General features: G+C 40.2%; 2 protein-coding genes across 4 annotated transcripts in view; one reads left to right on the top strand and one right to left on the bottom strand.

Annotated features, from left to right (window-relative positions):
• The window catches only part of ACYP2 (acylphosphatase 2), a 339,147-nt gene that overhangs the window by 278,415 nt on the left and 38,076 nt on the right, over nt 1-22,656 (top strand). The window lies entirely within an intron of this gene.
• Nucleotides 11,598-18,689, bottom strand: TSPYL6 (TSPY like 6). The gene has a single exon (XM_004029234.5). The coding sequence runs from the start codon at nt 14,555-14,557 to the stop codon at nt 13,337-13,339; it is 1,221 nt and encodes a 406-aa protein (XP_004029283.3). The 5' UTR covers nt 14,558-18,689; the 3' UTR covers nt 11,598-13,336.

Genomic DNA, 22,656 nt, shown 5'->3' with positions numbered 1-22,656 from the left:
ATTAAGAGTATGAAAATATTTCAGCTGAGGCCAGGCGCAGTGGCTCACGCCTGTAATCCCAGCACTTTGGGAGGCCAAGGCAGGTGGATCACCTGAGGTCAGGAGTTCAGGACCAGCCTGGCCAACGTGGTGAAACCCTGCCTCTACTAAAAATATGAAAATTAGCTGGGCGTGGTGGCAGGCACCTATAATCCCATCTACTCCGGAGGCTAAGGCAGGGAGAATTACTTGAACCCAGGAGGCAGAGGTTGCAGTGAGCCAAGATCACGCCATTGCACTCCAGCCTAGGTGACACAGCAAGACACTGTATCAAAAAAGAAAAAAATTCAGCTGAAATAATAGCATATGGGAGAAATTAGCCATGTATTTATAATACGCCTAGTAAAAGTGCAGCGCCATGACTATATTGCATGCTTGGTGAAAGTAATGGCAGGTTTGCTATATTCAAAACATTTGAATTAATCTGTTCAAACCATGCACAGCATTACAGAATTGACATTCCAGCACAGTGACTGCAGTCTGCAGCAGTTGCAGTTTTGTCATCTATACAACGTCAAACAAGATGCAAACTACCAGGCTTGGTAGATAGAATACCCTTCGAGAATTAAGTAATCCTGAGATGACTTTGCTCATCATTGATGTCCTGTGACGTCAACTGAAGGCTTGTCTTGCCCATTTCACCTTGTCATTGTGGTTATTGGTTTTCTCCATTAAAATGGAAAATTGGATTATATTTAGCAGAATGAACATATATTTGATGCTTTAGGTAAAATATATACAGTCATATGCCACATAATGACTTGATGTTTTAGGTAAAATATATGCAGTCATATGCCACATAATTCAACATTTTGATCAACGATGAACTGCATATATAACAGTGGTCCCATAAGATTAAAATTAGTATTTTTACTGTACCTTTTTTATGTTTATATACACAAATGTCATTGTGTTACAGTTGCCTACACTATTCAGTAACATGGCATACTATACACTCCATTGCACTCCATGTGCACCATTGCACTCCAGTCTAGGTGACAGCCTAGGTTTGTAGCCTAGGAGCAAATAGGTTATACCACATATCCTAGGTGGGTAGTAAGCTATACCATCTAGATTCATGTAAGCACAGTCTATGATGTTCACACAACAGTGTAATCACCTAACGATGCATTTCTCAGAATGTATCCCAGTCATTAAATGATGCATGACCGTATGTATTATCTGAAGTTAGCACCCTTTAGCAAACTCCTGAATCATTAATTTGCAACCCTTTGGTTACATCTTTTCTTACCATTATAAGAATTTGCTTAATATGAATTTGTGGATTAAAGTGATTTAAAGTGCTCTCTATATTAGGGAGATTAGCCCTTTGTCTGTGATATGAGATGACAATATTTTTTCCCAAGTTTGACATTTTTCATTTGAAAATTTTTTTTGTCATGTAGATTGAAAATTTTTTTCCAGTACAATAACGCGTTTAACACTGGGGATACATTCTGAGAAATGCATCATCAGGCAATTTCTTTGTTGTGCAAATATTGTAGGGTAGACTTACACAAACCTAGATGGTAGAGCCTACTACACACCTAGGATGTGTGGTATGGCCTATTGCTCCTATTTTACAGACCTATATGGCACGTTATTGTACTTAATACTGTAAGCAATGGCAACACAATGGTAAGTATTTGTGTACCTAAACATAGAAAAGGCACAGTGAAAATATGGTATTATAATCCTATGGGACCATTGTCACATACATAGTCCATCTTTTTTATTTATTTATTTATTTATTTATTTATTTATTCATTCATTCATTCATTCATTCATTTATTTTTTGAGATGGAGTCTCGCTCTGTCGCCCAGGCTGGAGTAGTGGCGCAATCTCAGCTCATTGCGGCCTCTGCCTCCCAGGTTCAAGTGATTCTCCTGCCTCAGCCTCCTGAGTAATCCCCACAATCTCAGCTCATTGCGTCCTCTGCCTCCCAGGTTCAAGTGATTCTCCTGCCTCAGCCTCCTGAGTAATCCCCACAATCTCAGCTCACTGCAACCTCTGCCTCCCTGGTTCAAGCGATTCTCCTGCCTTAGCTTCCCAAGTACCTGGGATTACAGACGCATGCCACCACGGCTGGTTAATTTTTGTATCTTTTTTTTAGTAGAGATGGGGTTTTACCATGTTGGCCAGGCTTGTCTCGAACTCCTGGCCTCAAGTGATCTGCCTGCCTTGGCCTTCCAAAGTGCTGGAATTACTGGCAGGCCCATAGTCCATCATTGATGGAAACACTGTTATGCTGTGTGTGTGTGACTATAGTTGTTGCTGTTTTTTTTTTTAATCCACAGCTGACCTGAAAGTCTTCTATGTCTCCAGATTTTAACAGAAAGCCTTCCCCACTCTGAGTTAGTAGATAGAGTTTCCTTTGTTTTCTTCTAGTATTTTAATTATTTCATTTTTAAAATTTAAATCTTTACTCCTTTAGAATTTACCTGGTATATAGTATAGTTGAATTCATATTCAACTTAATTTTATTAAAAACACCTCTCCAGTTTTCTCAAGACAATTGGAGTTGTTCATCTTTTCCTCACTGATTTAACTTACGTATTTATGTATTTATTTATTTATTTAGAGATGGGGCCTCACTCTGTCACCCAGGCTGGAGTGCAGTGGTGCAATCTCAGTTCACTGCAACCTCCGCCTCCTGGGTTCAAGCAATTCTTGCGCCTTAGCCTCCCGAGTAGCTGGGCTTACAGGTGTGCACCACCACACCCGGCTAATTTTTATATTTTTAGTAGAGATGGAGTTTCACCATGTTGGCCAGGCTTGTCTCGAACTCCTGACCTCAAGTGATCTGCCTGCCTCAGCCTCCCAAAGTGCTGGGATTACAGCACTCCCAAAGTGCTGGGATTACAGTGGCATGAGCCACTGTGCCTGGCTTAGATACCCTGTGTATCATACACCAAATTCTGTATGCATTGAGATCTATTTCTGAATTTCCTGTTCTGTTTTCTTGATTTGTCTATTCCTGTGTCAGGAATACACCTTCAACTATTGTAGCTTTATATTATTTTATAATAAATGCTAGGAATTGTCCCCCTCATTTTATTCTCTTTTAGAGATTTCTTCGAAATCCTTGTTTTATTTTTTTCTGTATAATTTTCATTTTTGAATTGACACATAATAATTGTACATATTAATGGAGTACATAGTGATGTTTCAATATATACAATGCTTAGTGATCAGATCAGGATAATTAGCATATCCATAATCTCAAACATTTATAATTTCTTTGTATCGGAAAAATTCAATACCCTCTCTTCTAGCTATTTGAAAATATGTAATATTGTTAACTATAGTCACCCTATAGTGCTATAAAACAGAACTTATTCTTCCTGTACAGCTGTAATTTTGTGTCCTTGAACGTATCTCACCATCTTCCCCTTCCCCCATCTCCCTATCCTCTAGTAACTTCTTTTCTACTTTTTATTTCTATGAGATTGGCTTTTTTTTTTTAGCTCGTGCATATGAATGAGAATATGAGGTGTTTAACTTTCTGTTCCTGGCTATTTTCACTTAACATAATGTTCTTCAGTCCCATCCATGTTGCAGGAATCACAGGATTTCATTCTTTTTTATGGCTGAATTGTGTTCCATTGGGTATATATACCACATTTCCTTGATTCATTTATCTATTGTTGGACACTTAAGTTGATTCCTTATCTTAGCTACTTTGAATGGTGCAGCAATAAACATGGGGGTGCAGATATCTCTTCAATGTACTGATTTCCTTTCCTTTGGATAAATGCTGAGTAGTGGGATTGTTGGTTCATATGGCAGTTCTATTTGCAGTTTTTTGAGGAATATTGTTCTCCATAGTGGTTTTGTTGGTTTACATTCCCACCAACAGTGTGTAAGTGTTTCCTTTTCTCTGCGTCATTGTTTCTTGTCTTTTTGATAATAGCTATCCTAACTGGGGTAAGATGATATCTCACTGTGATTTTGATTGGCATTTCCTTCATGATTAGTGATGTTGAGCTTTTTTTTCCATGTATTTTTTTGGACAAATGTATGTCTTTTTTGAGAAATGTCTATTCAGATCATTTGCCCATTTTTTAATCAGATTTTTTTTTTTTGCTGTTGCGATGTTTGATTTCCTTGTATATTCTGGATATTAATCCCCTATTGGATGAATAGTTTGCACATATTTTCTCCATTCTACAGGTTGCCTTTTCACTCTGTTGTTTCTTTTGATGTGCGGAAGCTTTTCAGTTGGATATAATCTGTTCATTTTTGCTTTTGTTGCCTGTGCTTTTGAGGTTTTATTCATAAAATCTTGCCCCAGACCAATGTCCTGGAACTTTTCTCCTATGTTTTTCTCTAGGAGTTTTATAGTTTTAGGTATTACATTTAGGTCTTTAATCCACTTGAAGTTGATTTTTATGTAGAGTGAGAGATGGAGGTCTAGTTTCATTCTTCTGCATGTGGCTATTTAGTTTTCCCAGCACCATTTATTGAAAAGATTGTTCTTTCCCCCAATTAATGTTCTTGGCATCTTTGTCAAAAATGGGTTGCCTGTAGATAAATGGATTAATTTCTGGGTTCTCTATTCTGTTCTACTGATCTGTGTGTTATTTTTTAATGTATATTTTAGAATTTGTTTGTCTCATTCTCCCCCCACCCCTACCCTTCTCCAATTTTTGGCCTTGTTACTGTAGTTATAATTAATTGCTAAATTAGCTTAGGGAGAACAACTTTATGAGGTTGAGTCTTCCTATCTAACTAACTTGGTATGTCTTTCCCTTTGTACAAGTCTTTGTGTCTTCAGGAATGCCTTAAAATTTTATTAGTAAATATGGCACATTTCTAAAGCTTTTTCTTAAGTATTTCATCTTTTTCTGTTGCTATTGTAGATAGTCTTCCCCCATTTCATCTTCCGACTTTCTGTGTTTGTAATCTAAAATCTATTGATATAATAATTCTCTATCCTGCTGCCTTACTAAGTTTTCTTGTTTACTTTTTCAATGGAATGTCATAGGGTTTTCTATATTCATCAGAAATTGTAGTAGTTTTATTATGTTCTCTAAATTTTTATACCTCTAGTTTCTTTCTCTTAGTAATTGTATTGTTTAATATCTAATATCTAGGATGTTAAGTAATGGTGGTGACAAATGAGCATCCTTCTTTGTTCCTGAATTGAGTGGGAATACCTCTAGTGTTGTCCCGCTAGGCATAATAGTTACTTTGGGATCAAGGTATATTTTATCAAGTTAAGAAGATATCCACTTATTTCTACCATTGATTTCAACATATTTCTAAATCATAGTAAAGCCCCAGGGCTATGTACCTGCACCATGATAGGATAAAAGCTCTAAAAGGAAAGACACTTAGGACCCTCTAGGCTACCTTCCTCCCATCATGAGTAATAAATTCCAAGCACAGGAAGGTTGTAACTATTCCCTGCCCCAAAGTCCTAAAATTAGATTCGAAGACAATTTGGAACACTGTCTCTTAGGTCTTATAGCAGCGTTTTTTGGGGTATGTTAGGCTAACACTATTTCTCTATAACATTATTTCTCTTCCTTTGTGCTCTCTCCTTGAGATTTTCCCATTTTATCCTTCTCTTCTCATCCCACTTCTGGGACTTCACATGTATTGCTTGGCTGTGCATTCTTCCTCCAGCCTGCCATTGCTGACAAGCCAAGTTTATCTTAGGAGAGTTCTAGACAGTGACATAATCCCTTCCCCACCCAAAAAGACTCTTTGCTATTTGCTCTTCCTGGACAAAGTACATTGTCTTCCAAATGCTGTTGGTTACATCTGGAATTAAAGCAGAAAGCTCATTGGAGCTGCTGAACACCTCAAAATATACTTCAGTTTTTACAGTGCCTTTAGCAAGGTGATTTTAGCCAACAGTGAAAGTATCATAGGCACTACTGTATCTTATATTCATCTGTAGGTGGTATTCAGATTTCAAAAGAAATTGTCATAATATTTATTATATTTAAATGGAAAACATAAACAATTACATATTAGTGCTGTACTTCTGATTTTAGATTCACCTGTGTCATAACTTTAACATCAAAATTAGTAAATGTTTCATATGCTAAGAAAACTTATATGCAAATGGAAAAAATCTAAGCCAATTATTATTTTCATAATGTTCTACTGTGAAACAAAAGATAGTATTTCTGTCCATATGTAGTTATCAGACTCTGGAGTCAGATAGACTTGGGTTAGAATTCTGGATTTACCACCACCTGGCTGGGTGACTGGACAGAAGTAACATATTCTCAACTGAGTCTCACATTCCTCAGCTGCAGAATGGGGACAGAAATACTTTGTACAGTTATATGAGAATTAAGAAAATGCACACAAAGTGCTTAGCCAGTGGCTACCATGCCCTAAGACTTTAACAGATGATAACTATTACCATAGCCTATTGTTAATGGCTGTAGTAAAGCCTGTTTTTAAGTTTTATTAACTTAAAGAATAAATGTTGCAGTTTGACTCAGTGTGGGACTATAATTGCAAAGCAACTCATTTATCCACACAGCCTCCTTTCTGAGAATTACAACTAATGTACTTAGAAGGATTTGACTGAAGTTCTGCTCTGGATTTTCTTAGGAATTATTTGGGCAACCATGTCTGTTAACACTTATCTAGAACCACAAGGCTGAAAGTATGTTATTGTTTGATTAGGTTTTCATTAGCCAATTATTATTTATTGACCATATGATAGGTGGAATAGATAAGTATCACAAAAGACATACGATTCCTACTCTACACATTTAGAACTAAAAACAGAAGGGCATCTTTGATTTACATGCTCATCAAGTAATTTTAAAGGGTCCACTTTGTGCTAGATATAATACCATGCCCTAGGGATACATAGATGAAAAGATAGCCCCCTACTCTGAAGAAATTTATGGTCTAGTATGGTGTCTAGAATGGAACTTAGAAGCCACTTCTTATAGGAAGCCTTCCCTAAACTTCAGGTAGGGAAAATTTCCCTCTTATGTCATAGCCCCCATGCTTACACTTAAGTTTGGCATTTGTCACACTGTAGATTGTCTGTCTCCTATGCTAGACTGTAGGCTGCTTGAGAACAGGGACTATGTCTTACTCATCACCGAAGAAAAGAAGATAACTAAAACATAATCTTGGCCCTTGAAGAACTTAAAATTGAGTGACAAATATAAACTACTAACATCTGTAAACAACTAAGCTCAAAATACATTTTTATGAATTATAAATTCTACAGAGTATATGCTACAAGAGGTAGGAGGTTTTGGAAAGATGATTTAGAAGATACGGCATTTCAGTTTAGAAGGAATGGTGTGATTTCCATGGTTGAGGTGGGCAAATGAATCCAAGGTTAAGGAACATCATGAGCAAAGGCACAGAATCGGGACTGTACATGGGCTACTTAAGGAATAGTAAGGAGTTCCATGTGAGTGGACTCTGGTAAGAATGTTAGGTAGGGGATTGGTTGTAGCTGATCTTGGATGCAATAGTAGGGTGTTTGGATTTTCTTCTGCAGGCAGTGGTGCATTGACAAGGATATTTGAGCAAAAGGGACATGATTACTTTGTCAATAGTGTAAACGATGGGAAAAGAGAGATAATATTCAGGAAGGGGACTCCTGGGACTGCCAATAATGTAGACAAGAGGTATTAAGGTGAGAATAGATATGGAAAGGGAACAATTCTGGATGCATTGTGCAAACTGACTTGTCAGACTCTAATTTGGAATAAGGGAGATTCCAATTTAAGAGTCCTTATTTCCTACCTCGGCGGAGCTTGTAGTGAGCCAAGATCGCGCCATTGCACACCAGCCTGGGTGACAGAGTGAGACTCCGTCTCAAAAAAAAAAAAAAAAGAGTCCTTATTTCAAAGGTGATGGCTCTAGTTTACATTCTCCGTCATTTACATGCTCCGGCCATGGCATGGGTAAAGTCACTCAGAAAGCGTTTAAAGAAAAGCCAGAGGGAGGTCAGAGAACCTTGTGGAAAACTTATATTTAAGGGGTAGGTAAATCTTCAGATTTAGAAGAGATTGTTTCAAAACTTACTAAAAAGACAAAAATGGGCTGGGCACAGTGGCTCATGCCTATAATCCCAGCACTCTGAGGCTGTGGCAGGAAGATTGCTTGAGCCCAGGAGTGCAAGATGAGCTTGGGCAACACAGTGAGACCTTATCACTACCAGAAAAAATAAATAAATTAGCTGGGCATGGTGGCATGTGCCTGTAGTCCCAGCTACTAGGCTGGCTGAGGCAGATCACTTGAGCCCAGGAAAAGTGAGGCTGCAGTGAGCTGTGATTGTACACTGCACTCCAGCCTTGGCAACAGAGCAAGACCCTGTCTCAAAAAAAAAAAAAGAAAAAGAAAAAGAAAACTCACAGACATAGTTTTCATCCTTTAAGTGGTTTGCTTAAGTTAACATCTGGTTTATGGCAGAGCCCCCAACCCCTGACATGTAGCTCAGTGCACTTTCTATTTTATGCTCTAGATTTTAGTTTAATGCTAAATGTGAGGATATCACCTACCTTTTCCATCCTCATCTATCTTAGTTAACCGGATTAAATTTGAATTCTGGACCCCTCTACTTTAAGTATCTTCTATCTCAGCCAGGCGTGGTGGCTCACGCTATAATCCCAGCACTTTGGGAGGCCAAGGTGGGCAGATCACGAGGTCAGGAGTTGGAGACCAGCGTGGCCAGCATGGTGAAACCCTGTTTCTACTAAAAATACTTTAGCTGTGCGTGGTGGTGCATGCCTGTAATCCCAGCTACTCAGGAGGCTGAGGCAGGAGAATCACTTGAACCTGGGGAGGCAGAGGTTGCAGTGAGCCGAGATTGTGCCATTGCACTCCAGCAGAACTCCGTCTCAGGGCAGGTGGGTGGGGTGGGGGGGCGTTGAAAGTATCTTCTATCTCATATGTTTATAGCTACTAATACCAAAGAGAAAATTGTGCCACTGGAAAACAGGGCAAGTCATCTATATGGATGCCACTTAAAATTATGTGATATGAATTGATATAAAAAGCCTAATTAAATCTACTTTATGTTTCAAAGGCAGTAAGTTAATCTTCTATATGATTGTTTTCATACTCTTTATGTAAAAGAAAAACTACTTCATTTTCAAATGGTAAATTATTATCACCCAAATACATTGCTGTATACAGAAGTGGAAAGATTTTGCTCAAATAAGCCAAAGCTAATGATTTCATTATAATTCTATAGAAGTTTTTGTTGGTACTAATACTGTAATTGTCTATAGCATATGCCATAGGTATTGTTTGAAATTGTTTTATCTCTTAATTATCAAATGAAATATACCTCAAAGAGGGAGGCCTGAAAAGACATGAAACTTTGAAATATAGAGCATCTTAAAAAGCAAGTACATGGTGATGCCAGTCTTCAGAATAGCATCATCCCTGTTGAACAGCATAAAAAATATATGGATTTGATGATATATTTGGCTGGAAGATATAAAATGAACCATCATGAGCCATTATTAAAGAGGTGTTTATAACTGAAAAACTCTGATAAAGGTCAGTTGACAAAATGAGTGGAGCACTGTAAATACTAAGAGTTGATGGCCCATGCCTAGATAATTCAGTGTTTCTATTCTTAGAAAATGGATTTTAACCATTTGAATGTGGCCTAGTAAATGATCCTATTACAATTTTCACATATCAATTCATGGTTTACCCAAAAAGATCTGCAGCATACTTTTAAATTGGCCTTTTTCTGGCAGAGAGGTTCCAGAAAAATAATGTGGTTTTTTTTGTTTTGAACTTATTTGCTTACTTTGGGTTTGTTTTTCTTAAGCAAGAATATTAAAGTACAATATACATACAGAGAAGTATGTTTTCTAAATGTACAACTCGGTGAAGTTTCACAAGTTGAATATACTTACTTATCCAGCACCCAGAGCAAGACACAAAACATCACCAGCGCTTCAGAATCTACCATCTCTTACTTCCTTCCAATCAATAGGTACTTACCACCCTAAAGTTTATTGGGAGACAATTCTCCCATGTGTCTCATGTTTCTGCATATCTTGTGAGCAAAGGCACTGACTGCGTGTGTTCAGAATGTCTTTCCAAGGCAGCCTTGGGAGACCATGTCTCCAGAGCAAAGGGCAGGTGTGCTTATAGTCTTGAAAAAAGAGATTATGTCCCTTAGAGAGCAAAGAACAGGTTTACTTACTATTCGGTATAATAGAGATGTCTCCCTTCAAAGCGAAAAGGACAGGCATGCTTACTGCCCATTATAAAAGATTCAGATTCCCTATGTTCCCTACAGGAGTTCCTCTCCTGTAACACAATCCACTGTATGTACAGGTGTCACTTGACTTTATGTTGCCTTGTGGGAATTAGAGCTCAGGGAACCAGTGCAAATACTGACACTCTGACTATTGAGTTGTAAGATCCTTTGTCTCTGACCTAGCATGTAAGGCTAACTTGTTAAGCTTGCAAGGAGCGTAAATCTCAGACCCGTCACTGTCCTTGGTAGTAAGCACTATTCTGACTTCTACCACCATAGATTAGTTTTACCTGCTGTTACACTTCATACATGAAAGAATTATATAGCATGTACTCTGTCTGGCTTCTTACATCCAACAACATATTTGTGAGATTCATTCATACTATTGCATGTAGGCATAATTCTTTCTTAATAGTATTCCATTGTGTGAACATTTAAAAAAAATTTTTTTTCCACTATTGATGGACATTAGGGCAGCTCCCAGTGTCAGCTATTAAAATTCTGTTGTTATAAATACTTTATGCATGTCTTTGAGTGAATATATGTATATATTTCCGTTGGGTATATTCCCAGAACTAGATCAGAGGGTTCGCACTGGTGCTGCCAAACAACTTTCTAAAGTATCTGTACGAAGCTGCTCTCCCATAAACAGTATATGAGCCTTTTGGTATCTCTGTTATTTTCAACCTTTGTTATTTTCCATCATCTTTGTTTTGTTTTTTTTCACTGACATGCTTCAATTATACCATCATCCATTCATAAGGAAAGATGCCATTGGCATAATGGAATTATACCATTGGCATAAGATAAATATGCCAATGGTCGGGCGGATCACAAGGTCAGGAGATTTGAGTCCATCCTGGTTAACACGGTGAAACCCCGTCTCTACTAAAAATACGAAAAATTAGCCGGGCGTGGTTGCGGGCACCTGTAGTCCCAGCTACTCGGGAGGCTGAGGCAGGAGAACGGTATGAACCCAGGAGGTGGAGCTTGCAGTGAGCCGAGATCGTGCCACTGCACTCCAGCCTGGGCGACTGAGCGAGACTCCGTCTCAAAAAAAAAAAAAAAAAATATGCCAATGGTATAATTCCCATTTCACAAAACAATCTCACAAGCACTTCCACTCTTTAGGCTGAGGCAGGTGAATCATGAGGTCAGGAGTTCAAGACCAGCCTGGCCAACATGGTGAAACCCCATCTCTACTAAAAATACAAAAATTAGCCAGGCGTGGTGGCACACGCCTATAATCCCAGCTACTGAGGAGGCTGAGAAAAGAGACATGTCAATTACTAAGTTGTTACCAGGACAAGTTATCAAAAAAGACAATGAAAGCCATAAATATTTTGTAATTTATTTATCCATGAACACAATAGTTTCCAGTCTTCAGCATCAGATAAAACCAAGTTATTCAAATTAAAATGTTAAAGATATGGTTTTAACAGAAACAAGAACAGGCTAAAAACTGTCATGAATATCCATATCCACATAATGTACAAAAAAGAAAGACTGATATTATTCCAAATATTTCTATTTGAAAGTAAAAGAAAATCTGTACAGCTGAATCTTCCCAGTAAACAGAAAGAGAAAATATTATAACACAGTATTAATTTCCACATAAGTAAGGCCACATGCAAACAAGAAAGAGAACACCCAAAATTGCAGTGTTTCTTCAAAGAACCCTTCTCTAGGGAACATATTTAACACTCCAACCATCTTCTATTCTTCTACATGCATACTAAAAAAAAGTACTTCTCTTCCCATCATAACTAGTCAACCCAGTGTTAATTCTAGGCCTGATTTTCCCCTGAATCATTTCTGCCTTTTTCTTCAGTTTTCCCTGCCTAGAGCACCCATCACAATCTCTTTAGTTCTTCTATCCACTCTGAACTAGAAATCACCTTTCATTCCATACAGCTCTGTAGTCCTTTAAACCCTCTAGGAATTGCTAAAGAGGGGTGAGGGGCTGAGAAGAAAGGAGAATGGGCAATAAGAGGTCTGGCAGTCTATTTTACAGAACAGCCTGCCTCTGGACATGACAAAGAGAGCCAAGAAACTAAAAAGCCTGCTTCTGCAGATGTTTCTGAACTACTACTTTTGTTTTTTTTAAAGGAACACAGAAGAGATTTATGAGAGATGAGAGAAAAGAAAGTGTACACTCACTCTGGCACTTCATTAGGTTCAGGAAGGGAGGCAAATAAAGGTACCTAGATTTTGAATGAATCCACTGGTTGTGGCTTAGAAAGCCTGGTACTTGTCAAGAACACCAACGTATTAACCTTGCCATGAGGATAGGGTCTGACATGTGCCCTCAACCACCTGTCTTAACAAACAGTAGGGTTTCTGAGTGATGAGGGTGGTGGTGGTAAAGAGAGGTCTTCTGGAAGAGGAACAGGTCTTTTGTGTGCTGACAGGAAAGCTGTGTCCACCACCAGTGTTCTGGAGATCCCTGTTTATTAGAAACCAGAAAGTGGAGCTGGCAATGGTCTGGGATATGTTCACTCAGCAGGGAGCTGCCCAAGTAGCAGTACTTGGGAATAGCCAGTAGCAGGCAGCAATAGGTGACCAGAGTCTCAGGAAAAGTAATGGGGTCCCATAATTCACATAGACCAAGTTGCCCCCTGCTGTTCTCCCTTGACTTCATTAATGCCCAGCAATTGTCCACAGGCCATGCACTTGTACTGTCAGATGCAGAGCAGGGTGAGCCGAATAGGTTCTTAGACACAGCTAGAAATCCAGGTAGGAGGAGCCAGACCAGAGGTCCTGGGAACAAACCGAGTCCAAACAAAGGTAAATACAGTGTAACCTACAGCATCATTCGCTTCGCTTAGAAGGATGTGACCCATCGGCTGGGAGCATGTGATGTTAATGCAGAATAGCAAGACGACCAGGTGAAAGGGGAGCAGCACAGCCACCAAGGTCTCAATCTTCAGGTTGAGAGAACGGAAAGTTTAAACAGAGGGTACAGGAAAGTCAGAACAAAAAAAGTAAAGGGCATACCTAATGCTGTTGCCCAAGCACAGGTCCAGCTGGTGGTGGCAGGCAACTTTCTGCAGGAGTAATTCCAAAGGCAAAGGTTAACCACACTGGAACCCAAAGGGCCTGGGGATCTCCACTGGCTCCCTTACCAGGCGACGTCTAGCTCTATGGGCGTCTTCACCCAACAGGTAGTACTGCAGTGGATTTGACCAGAGGTCCTCTTTAATAATCTGAGCAATCCTGTCGGACTCTGGAAGGCTGTGGTCTGAAAACCAGGTGAAGAAGCTGCAGATGACATGTCGGTTCCTATGAATGAAGGACTGGGGTCCATGGCCCCGGCGCCACATGATTAGAGTGGAAAAAGACACCACTTGGCCGAAGGATCTGACCTCATACACCTTTACAATCAGCTTGTTTCTGAAGTAAGGGTTTCTTTGAAAGAAGAACTTAAACTTGCAGCCTGTCCTAGGGTGTCTGAGCTCCTTCACTTCCAAATTGGTTAAGTAGCTTAACATCTCCGCATCTTGGCCTCTAATCATGGCAGACAGCTGTGGGTGGTGGCGGAAAGCAGTGACCCAGAAGCCCGGGATATTGCGAATGATGTCATTCCTCTGCTCCAGGTAGTATTCATGAATCTGCCCAAATCTGCGCTCCACCTGCAGGAGCGCCCGGTCAGCCTCTGCATTCACGGAGTCCAGTTCCAGCTGGATGGACTCCAGGGGGTTCAGGTGGAGACCCACGTTCAGGGGCCCAGGCCCTGCCTCCCTGTTTACCTCATCTATTGCTCTGTTTTCTTCCGCCACGTCCATTTCTTCGCCTCCTGGCTTCTCATCCACTGGGGCTGAGAACATGGCACACTCCTCAGGCTTCACGTCCTCGGCCTTCCCCTCTGCAATCACTTCAGACTCCGACCTCCCTGCCCCACAGGTTTCTAGAGCCTTCTCCCCACCTAGGCCGTGCGTCTCTTCACCCGGAAAGCCATTTTTGAGGCTGCCGTCAGTTGTCAGCGAGGCAGAGGCTGCTTCTAGGCCCTCCGCGGGTGGTGGAGTCACTTCCTGCCCCGCTTTGATGGCTCCATGACTGCGACCCGCATCGACCAAGATGTGGAAAGTATGGCCACCATCTGCGGGATCCTGGGGCGCGACCCCCTCCTCTGGAAGCCGGGGCGGTGGGAACACGATTGGCTCCAAGCGGCCATCAAACATATCTGCCATTACCTGTGTCGCCTTGCTCTTTTCTCGGGACCTCTGGCCCTGGTGCGGGTCTTCCAGAGCATAGTCGAGAGTAGCGGGGCTGTGAGGACTCTCCGGGATGCTCATGTTGGTAGCGGCCAGGGCAGCAGTGGGTAGAGGCCAGGCCAGCGGTAGGTAGCGTCAACGTTCCTCACACAAAATGGCGAGTAAACACCTCGCCCATTTGCGCCGCCCACTCTTCAGTCTCGCGACACCCACCCCTCAGTCTCGCGACACCCACCCCTCAGTCTCGCGAGTCTGTGGTGGTGTCTTTACATCTTTGTTATTTTAGCCATCGTGCTGGATGAGTAGTGATATTACATGGTGGTTTTAATTTGCATTTAGCCAAAGTCTAATGAGCTGAGAACCTTCTCATGTGTTTGTTGGCCACTAGGATATTCTCTCTTGTGCAGTATCCGAGGCTTCTCCCTATTTGTCTACTGGGCCGACGTTCTTTTTCATATGGATTTGTAGGAAGCCTTTGTACGTGCTAGATACTAGTCATTCTTCCAGTGTAGGTATTACAAATATTTCTCTTCCAGTATAGGTATTACAAATATTTCCTCCCACTCTGTGGGGTTACTTTTCTTTTGGACTCGTAGTTTCGCTGTCGCCGAGGCTGGAGTACAATGGCGTGATGTCAGCTCACTGAAGCTGCCGCCTCCCAAGTTCAAGCGATTCTCCTGCTTCAGCCTCCCAAGTAGCCGGGATTACAGGCGCCCACCACCATGCCCGGTTTTTTTGTTTGTTTGTTTTGTTTTGTTTTGTTTTGTTTTGTATTTTTAGTCAAGACATGGTTTTGCCATGTTGGCCAGGCTGGTCTGAACTCCTGGCCTCAGGTGATCCGCCCATCTTGGCCTCCCAAAGTGCTGGGATTACAGGCATGAGCAACCGTACCTGGCCTACTTTTTCACCATCTTAATGGTACCTTTTGAAGAACAAAAGTTTTTCATCTTAATATGTGCCAATTTGTCATTTCCCCCTTTACCTTAGTGTTTTTCTGCTCTGTTTAAGAAATCTTACCTCTCACCTGGGCACAGTGCCTCACACCTGTAATCCTAGCACTTTGAGAGGCGGAGATGGGAGGATCAGTTGAGCCTAGGAGTTGGAGACCAGCCTGGGCAACACAGCAAGACCCCATCTCTATTTTTAAAAAGAAGAAAAAAAGAGGAATCTTATCTCACCAAGATTGTTCAAATTTATATATGCCATCCATCTGGAATTGATTTTTATGAGTGGGGTCACAATTTCTTTTTTTCCATATGAATATCTAATTGACCCAGCACTGTTTATTGAAAAGACAATTCTTTCCCCATGCATAGGTTTTTAAATGTTTCTGTCAAAAGTGACATAAATCATTGGCTACAGCTAGTCAGTTGGCCTTGTCTAACTTTAATAGGACAGGGAGGTGTAATCTTCTCTTGAGCCTGGAAGGAGGAAACTGGAAATATTGGCAAGTGCTGTATCACTCATCATGAAAAATAATTTGAGAAATATATAAAAGACCAACAGAATTAGGCCAAAGGACATAGAGAAAAGGTAATAATAAACAGGAGAAATTTATGTAAGACAATACAGAGCACTAACCAAAGATTAATAATAAAAGAGAGAAAATAATATTTGGAAAGAAAATTATAGTCACATTGATGGTTTAAATAAATATAAGACAGGATGTTAGACAGCTTTATGCCAATACATTTTCAAACTTAGATGAAATATATGGCTTCATAGAAATGTATAACTTATCAACATGGACTGAAATGCAATAGAAAATCTAAATAGCCCTAGAGACAATAAACAAATGGAATCAGTAGCTTAAAAAAATGTTTCCACAAAAATAGCATGAGGTTCAAATGATTTTGAGGCGACTGCTACCAAACCTTCAAGGAACACATAATCCATTTTTATATTTATTAAACATTCAACAAATACTTATATTTATTAAACATTCAACAAATGTTTATTGGGTACCTACTGTGTGCCTGGTACTCTTATAGGCCCTCTGGATATAATGGTGAACAGACCAAAGATTTCTTCCCTCTTGGGGTTTACATTTTAGCAGGGGAGAAAGATAATAACAAGAAACCAATATTGCACATTAGAAAGTTATAAGTGCTATGGAAAAAACAATAGAGCAAGGAGATTGAAAGTCCTGGGGGTAGGGAGTGGGGAGCAGATTGTAGTATGAAATAGGGTGGTCAGAGGAAGCCTCATTGAAAATATGAGATTTTGGCAAAGAGTCAAAGAAGTTGAGGGAGTCAGCTAGTAGAAATCCTGGAGGAGAGCATTTCAGCACGAGAAGTGCTAAGCAGAGGCACTAAGACAGGAGCATGTCTGGAATGTTCAAGAAATAACAAGGAGGCCAGCGTGACTGGAGCACAGTGAATGAGGGAGGCTAGATCAAGTAGGGTCTTGTATGATAGTGTAAGAAATTTGGCTTTTATTCTTAGTGAAATGGGAAATTACTACAGGATTTTGAGCAGAGGACACAAAATCTGACTTAAGTTTTGCGTGAATCACTCTGGCTCCTGGGTGAAAAATAATCTGTATGGTGGCAATGGTAGATTTAGGGGGATCTTTTAGGAGGCTACTGCAGTAACCCAGGTGAAAGATGTTTCTCAGACCAGGTGGTAGCAATGGAGGTGGATGGTGGACATAGTATGATGGTAGAGTCAGCCTGATTTAATGGTAAATTGGCTATGGGATCTCTTAGTTCATTTTCTGTTGCTGTAACTGAATACCTGAGACTGGGTAATTTATAAAGAAAAGCTTATTTAACTCACAATTCTGGAGGCTGAGAAGTCCAATATGCTGTGCTATGAAGTAGCATGACAAAAAAGCAGAAGAGCAAGCAAGCACCTGGGAAAGAATGGACAAGAGAGGCTGACTTGCATTATAGCAACCCACTCTCTCAAAAACTAATCCATTCCCATGAGAAGTTATCCAGCCTTGCAAGAAAAACATAAATCCATCTTAACGACCTGATCACTTCTTAAAGGCCCCACCTCCCAGCATGGGGTGTAAGAGAAAGAGAGAAGTCAAGGATGACTCCTATGATTTTGACATGAGCAACTGGTAGGATGGAGTTACTGGAAGCAGAGATGGTGAAGCTTATAATGAGGAAGATCTTTGCAGGAAAATCAGAGTTGTCTCTCTTTTTTAACATATTGTTTGAGATGATTATTGGACACCAGAGTTGAGATGCCAAGTGGGCATAATGAGTTTAGAGCTCAGGAGAGGTCTGAGATAGTTATTCACATTTTGGGATAATCAGCATGCATGGAATTTAAAGTCAAAGGGTTGGATGAGAACACTAAGATAGTGAGTCCTGATAAGCTGGGCCCTGAAGACTCCAAAAGTATAAGGTCAAGAAAAAGAGGAAAAACAGCAAGGAAGACTGAAGAGAGACCAGCAGGGTAGGAAGGAAACCAAGTGCAATGTGCTTGAAGCCAAATGTGTAAAGGAAGGTGTTCAGCTGTGTCACAGGGTGCTCACATGTCAGTTAGTATGAGGTCTGAGAATTGACCATCGGATTTTACAACAAAGAGTCACTGGTGACTCAAAAAGAGCACTTTCAGTGGAGTGGTGGGGGTTGAAATATGTTTGAAAGGGAAAGGGAGAAAAGAAATGGAGATTGAATATTGACAATTCTTTTGAGGAATTTTTCTCCAGAAAGAAACAAAGAAATGGGATCATGACAAGAGTAGTCAAGCTACTTTCAGTGGAGTGGTGGGATAATAGCTTGGCTGGAATAAGTTTAAGAGAAAACAGGAAGCGAAAAAGTGAAAACAGCGAGTATATACAACTGTTTTGAGAAGTTTTGTGTCAAAGAAATGGGATGATAGCTGGTGGGGAAATGGATCAAAGAACGTGTTTTTAAAATGGGAGATGAAGCATGTGTAAAGAAGCAGGTTGATGTGAATGATCCAGTAGGGAGCATAAAACCAATGATGTAAGAGACAGAAGGAAGCATTATTGGAGGGATGTCCTGGAATAGACAAGAGGAGGTGGAATCTAGTACCTAAGTGGAGAAGGAGATGTCAGCTTTAGGAGCATGGCAAGTTCACTAGTGGTAACTGGCAGGAAGTCAAAGTGTGAGGTGTATATGCTAGTAAACAGGTAGAAGTGATAGTGAGATTTATGAAATCGTCTTCTGATTGCTTCATTGTTCTCAGTGAAATAGAAAGCAAGATGATCAAATGAGTATGAGGATGGGGCAACAGGCAGTGGGAGTCTGAGGACAGAGAAGAAGGTATGAAATAGTTGTCTAGAGAGAAGAGTGACTAGACTATGACCTAAAGTATTGTCAGACAATGTTAAAGTCATGAATTGGAAATGAGGCCCATCAGCATGGCTATGAATTTTTCTCCAGCCGCATTCAATTTACAGCTGCAGTGTGAATAAGCAGAGTTGGATTTAGACCTGAAACAAGAAGGGCAAGAGAATAATTATAATAATTGATCTTAGAGTTTAAGCTGGAGGAACGGAAGACATACAGCATGAGGTCAGCGAAAAGGTGGTCTGATCAATGAATTGGAAGATTCAGGGTACTGAAGGCCTCCTGGGGTCGAGTCCTAGGGAGAATAAGCTAGAGGGCTGAGAGACAGTGGTTTGAGAATGACCTGCAAGGGATTAGTCAGAATCCTATTCATGAATCCAAGGTGGTCTCTAATGAGGCAGACAGAGGATAGGATAAGGTCATTGCAGGGGAGGAGGTCAATGAGCCAACAGGCCAGGATGGGAAGGATAGTCTATGTGTATATTGAAATCACTGAGAGATAAGACAAGAGAGAAGTGAGAATGAGGCAGGAGCTAAAAAACATGAGAAATGAGAGGGAATGACATGACAGTAGCAACGTTTTAGGGCAATAGGTGGTCCAAACCATTGACAGGAGACTAAAAGCTGGATTTGTATTCTAGGGCCAAGGTATAGCACCACTACCTTTCGATAAAATCAGTTAGTGGGAAGGCAGACACCTTTAGAATTTTATATTTCTTAATGTCACAGACCCTGGTATTATACATCTCCCCGAGGGTACACATACATTAGTAAACATGTATTTTTTAAAATTGAGAGGTGAGTAGTGATATTATTCTTTGAGTTCATTGTGAAGTGTTATTTTCTTTTGGGGTTCCATTCTGCTTTGTTCTAAGGCATGGACTAGAAACAGTTGAAAAGAATAATATATAATTTCAACTTTGGAGCCTGAAATATTCTGGCTATAATTTTTTTTTTCCTAAAAAAAGGGAGATCAGGGAGAGCTATATAAAATCTCTGAAATGTTTTGTCAACTAGAGGCAGAAATAGAGATGTGGAGAAAGAGGGAGAGGGAGAAAAAGGAAAGAAAAATGAAAAATGAGTAAGGGAAGGAAGAACGATATGGCTTCTTGGGAAGAGTACAATTTAGCCACTAATCTGCACATCACAGAATTGTAAAGTGTTTAAATTCTCTGGGAAACAGAAAAACATGATGTTTTAAAAGATAAACTCAATATTAGATGACTGAAAAGAGCCTGTGAATTGTATAGTCTTGTTTTCCTTGGATTCCTCAAATATTCTTTTTCAGTTCTTGTTTTGAAAGGGATCCCTCTCTCTTGACTTAAATTCTTTAAACAACATTGTTTATATAGTGATTTAACATACAGAACTATTTTTCTTAGAACTAGGCCACCCAGTTTAGAAAGCTGAGGGCCTGAATACAATATGTTACTTTCGTAAGATTCAAAAGAATGTTGGTAAACAAGAGAGGGAGATGTACACTTTGCTAATTTCTTCTGTTTCCCATGGAAAGTTTATCAAACTGTTTGTGAAGGAAATGGTCAAAAAGAAGTTTTAAGTGATTAACCAAGTAGCTTTACAGCTGCAGTCGTCTTTATTGTATATAAATATAGATAAGAGGGGAGAAAAATATTTGAGTTACCAGGGCATGGGAAATGATTTACCTTGGCAAAGTTAATAAATTATGATTTAATCATTTTCTACTAATGTAGCACTCATAGAAAGAAAATATACATTATTGTGCCTGGTGAAACTGTAAAAGGCTAAAAGGTCTATGTAGAGTCCTGGCCTGATAGACTAGCCCCAGAGTGTTTCAGCCAGGGGTGAGCAGAGCCACAGGCTTGTGACTGGACCTGTGTCCTGGCTAGTGTCAAGCATCCCCACCAGTGAATGCGATACAGGAGCAAAATGATGCAACTGCTGTTACAGTGTTTATGTTACACAAAATCAAAATACCAGTATTTATACCAGACTCTTATTTTAAAAGTGTTCAGAATTCAGGAAATACAACAGTGAAACTAAGTAATACGTTTTAAATGCAAATTTTAAAATAGATATTATAAAATGTTTCTAATATCTAAGTGCTAGACATAATCACTCTAGCCTAATTTAGATGAAAATTTTTAAGTATTAGAAAAGAAATTGATACTACAGTAAATGCATAAGTTGGTTAATCATGGAAAATTGAAAATGAAAAAAAGTGCATTGATGATGTCATCATTACCGTAAGAGTATTTTTTGGAGCAAATTTTTTCCAGCTGCTATAAAAGCTTTCAGTTTCTACACTGGTGGCAGAGAGGTGAACAGAGTTTTTCTCTAATTCCTATTATTTTCTTGAGTTGTCATTTTAAGATAATCTCTCTTTGTGATTACTTTTTTTTTTTAGAAATAACTTTTTATGGATGGCAAACTGTAGTTTTTGTTTCAAGTAAAGCATTTCTAGTTTTATCTTTATCATCTTTAATTTATCCTGTTTGAATATAGATTAGGTACAACTGTATCAACCTAATTAATTACTGTCCCATTCACATTCCACTTTATTGAAAGGTCTTTGAAGTAGGAGTAAGATTTATGTATGTGATAGAAGGTTTAGAAGCTGGGTGTAGTGGCTCATGCCTGTGATCCCAGCACTATGGGGGGCCAAAGTGGGAGAATCACCTGAGGCTGGAGTTTGTGTCCAGCGTGGACAAGGTAGTGAGACCCTGTGTGTTAGGTCATTCTTGAATTGCTATAAAAAAATACTTGAGATTGGGTAATTTATAAAGAAAAAAGTGTAATTGGTTCAGCAGGCTTTACAGGAAGCATAGTGTGGCATCTGCTCATCTTCTGGGGAGACTTAAGGAAGCTTACAATCATGGCGGAAGGCAAAGGGGCAACAGGCACATGGCAAGAGGAGGAGAGAGAGGGAGGTGCCACACACTTAAGTGACCAGATCTTGTGAGAACTCACTCACTGTCAAGAGGACAACATCAAGGGTATGGTGCTAAACCATTCATGAGAAACTGCCCCCATGATCCAGTCATCTCCCACCAGGCTCCACCTCAAACACTGGGGATTACATTTCAACATGAGATTTGAGCAGGGACAAATATCCAACCATATCACCGTGTCTCTACAAAGAAATTTAAAAATCAGCCAGGCATGGTGCTGCATACCTGTAGTCCTAGCTACTCAGGAGGCTGAGATGGGAGGATCGCTTGAGCCCAGGAGTTGGAGCTTCCAGTGAGTTATGATTGCCACTGGCACTCCAGCTTGGGTGACATAGTGACACACCCTGTCGAAAAAAAAGCTTTGGGTTGTCCATTGATATTTTCTCTTTCCTTTGGAGGAGTATAGAGTTGCTCCTTCATTCTTTTCAAATTTTAATATAGTGTATAACTCTTTGCATATGTTTCAAGATGATAATTCAGCACCTTTTACAGTACTGGATAATCAGAGTAAAATAAATATACCAGAATTTCATTATTGTTTGTTTGTTCCTCCCGGTGCGTTCGTGGTCTCGCTGACTTCAGGAGTGAAGCCATAGACCTTCTCAGTGAGTGCTACAGGTCATAAAGGTAGTGCGGACCCAAAGAGTGAGCAGCAGCAAGATTTATTGTGAAGAGTGAAAGAACAAAGCTTCCACAGCGTGGAAGGCGACCCAAGCAGGTTGCCGCTGCTGGCTCTGGCGGTCAGCTTTTATTCCTTTATTTGGCCCCGCCCACATCCTGCTGATTGGTGTGTTTACAATCCTCTAGCTAGGCAGAAAAGTTTTCCAACTCCCCACCCGACCCAGAAGCCCAGCTGGCTTCACCTCTCAGATCCTGCTCAGGGAGCTTAGAATGAAGAAGGCAGAAACAGGAGACTAGCCAGGAAGGGCAGAAGCCAGGCAGACAGTGCTACAAACTCAGATGTAAAAAACAAGGTG

Source organism: Gorilla gorilla, chromosome 12 (assembly GCF_029281585.2).
Source record: "Gorilla gorilla gorilla isolate KB3781 chromosome 12, NHGRI_mGorGor1-v2.1_pri, whole genome shotgun sequence".
Taxonomy (NCBI): domain Eukaryota; kingdom Metazoa; phylum Chordata; class Mammalia; order Primates; family Hominidae; genus Gorilla; species Gorilla gorilla.
Note: the sequence above shows the minus strand (reverse complement) of the source record. Positions and strands in the feature narration are given on the sequence as shown.

What these genes read in the sequence shown, in the direction of transcription:
- TSPYL6 (XM_004029234.5), bottom strand. Translation starts at nt 14,557, where the DNA reads ATGAGCATCCCGGAGAGTCCTCACAGCCCCGCTACTCTCGACTATGCT.